Consider the following 2,908-nt stretch of genomic DNA (forward strand, 5'->3'; position numbering starts at 1 on the left):
AGCAAGTCGACCGCAAACTCGTGCCTAATAAAAAGCAAGTTCAATTTTAAACTTGTGCCTAAAGTACACGTTTACCGAACTATTGCCAACCCGAAGTCTCGCGTTGAGATCGTGTGTACCGTGACTAGTGCAGTCGGCATGTAAGATGTTTGCGAGATCAAGTCTCTGAGCTCCGACGAGAACGAGATGCATAGACGTGAGAACGGTTTCAGTAATATGTGAACCCGGCTTCTTGCTGACGAAGACGTGAAGGCATGACGACATGTATGCTTCTTGGCTGCAGAGATCATATATATGCCGAGATGGCTTTGTCTAGAGCTTCTGGACGTCTTTGTGGCGAGGCAGCTGGTTCACAATGACCTCCTGAGGCTTGTACAGAACTTGTCTTGAGCTTCTGGACGTCTATGAGCTTTGACGTGCACAAAGCTCCCGTTCTTCACAGCTAGCAATAAGTCCTTCAAGCATATATTCTCTTACATGCTGAACAGGCTCACTGGAAATGGAAACCATTTACCGTAGCTGAGAGATCAGCCATCGCCATGTTGCAGTTCTCAAGAGAGGATAGATTACTTGACCAGTGCGTTCATTGCTTCTGACGAATCCACAAAGCTGTTGCTGGATAAGTACAGAAACAAAAGAGGCTTCATGTTCTTGAAAGCTTCAAGGATGTTGCCGGTGAACTCGTTTTGGCTAAACTCAAGATCTCCTTCTTGGAGCAATGGCCAAGAGAATCAGGAAGTGGATCGGAGAAGCGATTATTGGCGAGATCAAAAGCCCGGTGAAGTTGAGATCAACATATCCGGTCAGCAAACTTGGCACAAGCCGAGAACTTGAAGCTGCTGCAACTTGGAGATGAAGCTTGGACCGTGACTGCCGAGGAACTTAAACTTGAGCAAGTAAAACACGAGACTTTGAATTTGCGCTTCGAAGCGTGACTTGAAGACTTTGTATTGCTCTCCATTCTGATTTTTTTTTTCTTTTTGGCTCAACGATTGTAATTGACACTGGTTCATCAAAAGCACAATCGTGGTTAGATCAAACTAAATCAAAAGAAAAAGAGAACAAGTTTTGTCTAAACACAAGATATGGAGCATATCTCATAGTGAAAGTGTCTAAACACGCTTACGGACTAGACCTAGTTCCAGCAGAGGTTTGTATGAAGTCTAGTAATGGTCGAACTGTTAAAAATAAAGTTTATCTATGTTGCTTGGATGAGAAGAAACAACAAATGAAGCGGCTGCTTTATGGAAACCGTGAAGAGCGTATGGCGATGACTGTGGGGATGGTTGGTGCGGATCACGAGAAAAGGAGGGAGCCCAAAGGTAGAGACGATGGATGGATGGAGATAGAGCTAGGAGAGTTTGAGACACGAGAAGGAGAGGATGATGAGGTCAATATGAGTCTCACAGAGGTGAAAGGATATCAACTTAAAGGTGGCATTGTGATTGATGGTATTGAAGTGAGGCCTAAATCTCTGAATTAGGATCGTGATTCAGTAGCGGAACTTAATCATGTACGAGAGACAAATAAAAAATAAAAGGAAGTAGAGAGTCTGTTGAGAAATTGATTTATTTATTCATTATTATGCACGTAAGCCTAATATACTTTCTGGGGTTGAGTCTCAAAAGTGATAATTTTCTTTAAAAATTGTATAAATATATCTTTGATTTTCTCAATAGGTTTGATAAAGTGAACCAACAACCTATATATTAAAGTTTTACATTAATTTCGAGCTTTAGGTACTGTTTGATCCAAAAATGGTGTTTATGCTGGTAGTGTTTGTTGAATCAATACAATAAAAGAATCTAAGAATAAAAATTAGATTCTTGAGGCTTAGGATAAATCTTTAGATGAAATCAAATAGGAAAAAAAATATAAAAGAGATTTCATTGATTGAAGGTTCATTACAAAGATGCAAAGTGAACCTTAGAATACAAAATATCTATGAAAATATGTTCTTAAAGTCTAAGAAGAGGGGAAGATCCTCTCTCATAAGAATATAGCTCCTTATTTATAGAAACATGAAGCCTAGGGCTTCCTAGCAATATGGGTCTAGTTCAATGCCTAACGGGCCTTGAGGAGGATGTAAATCCATCTCCAACAGGTACTCCTAGTTGTGGTTATATTTAGGCAGATAATTTAGTCTAAGAGAACATAATTAAATTAAAATACACTACTGCAATCACTACTCATTAGTCTAAATCGACAGAGACAAAATGTGGCCGTAATCCCGTCAGACAGATCTAATTGTTTGCAGTAGGAATTAAATACTTATAATGCTTGGCCACACAAGTATGTAAATTTAAGTTTGGTAGGTTTCGAACCGAGTTGCTTAACACCTTTCCAAGTCCGCCGTACCATTCAACCACACTTTTTAGTTAAATGTAGCTATAATTTCAATAGACGTTATTGTTAGAGTAAATAACGCATGGTTCTTCGTTATACTACATAAACACAATATAAATCAGAAAATCAAAAAGAATGGATAAAAATTAGTATTTTATTGATCAATAGATCATGAATACATCATATTGGTTTATAAATTCTAATTCTATTTGCCTATTTCTATAGTTGAAAGTGAAAAGATGGCATTCTCCTTTTTCTATTGTTTAGGAGTCCATTTTATAGATCATCATAGTCAAATTCTAGGTTAGTTCCTTCCATATCCTAACATATAAAAAAATCTCTCTTTGGTAAAAGTTTTCCATTGTACCCGGCGGCAAGAGGAAAATGTGACCCGGAGGCCAGAAGGCGTTTCAGCAGGAGAATAAGACTAGCGTCCTACTCTAAGCAAGAAGACTTGCTTCTTGGATGAATTTTCCCAAACAATTAACCCCTTATCTTCCAAATTCATGTTTGAAATCGAGATAATTTGTGTCTTTCGGTCGACCAAAATCTACATTCACTA

General features: G+C 38.5%; 1 protein-coding gene across 1 annotated transcript in view; it reads left to right on the plus strand.

Moving 5' to 3' along the window:
* LOC106319741 (F-box protein VBF-like) overlaps positions 1 to 1,563 on the plus strand; it is a 5,591-nt gene extending 4,028 nt beyond the window's left edge. Inside the window, exon 4 of the mRNA XM_013758128.1 lies at positions 1,084 to 1,563. Coding sequence (XP_013613582.1) covers positions 1,084 to 1,483 — 400 coding nt within the window. The 3' untranslated portion in view covers positions 1,484 to 1,563. The remainder of the gene's footprint in view (positions 1 to 1,083) is intronic.
* Positions 1,564 to 2,908: the final 1,345 nt, after the last annotated feature.

This window comes from Brassica oleracea, unplaced genomic scaffold (assembly GCF_000695525.1).
Source record: "Brassica oleracea var. oleracea cultivar TO1000 unplaced genomic scaffold, BOL UnpScaffold00581, whole genome shotgun sequence".
Taxonomy (NCBI): Eukaryota; Viridiplantae; Streptophyta; class Magnoliopsida; order Brassicales; family Brassicaceae; genus Brassica; species Brassica oleracea.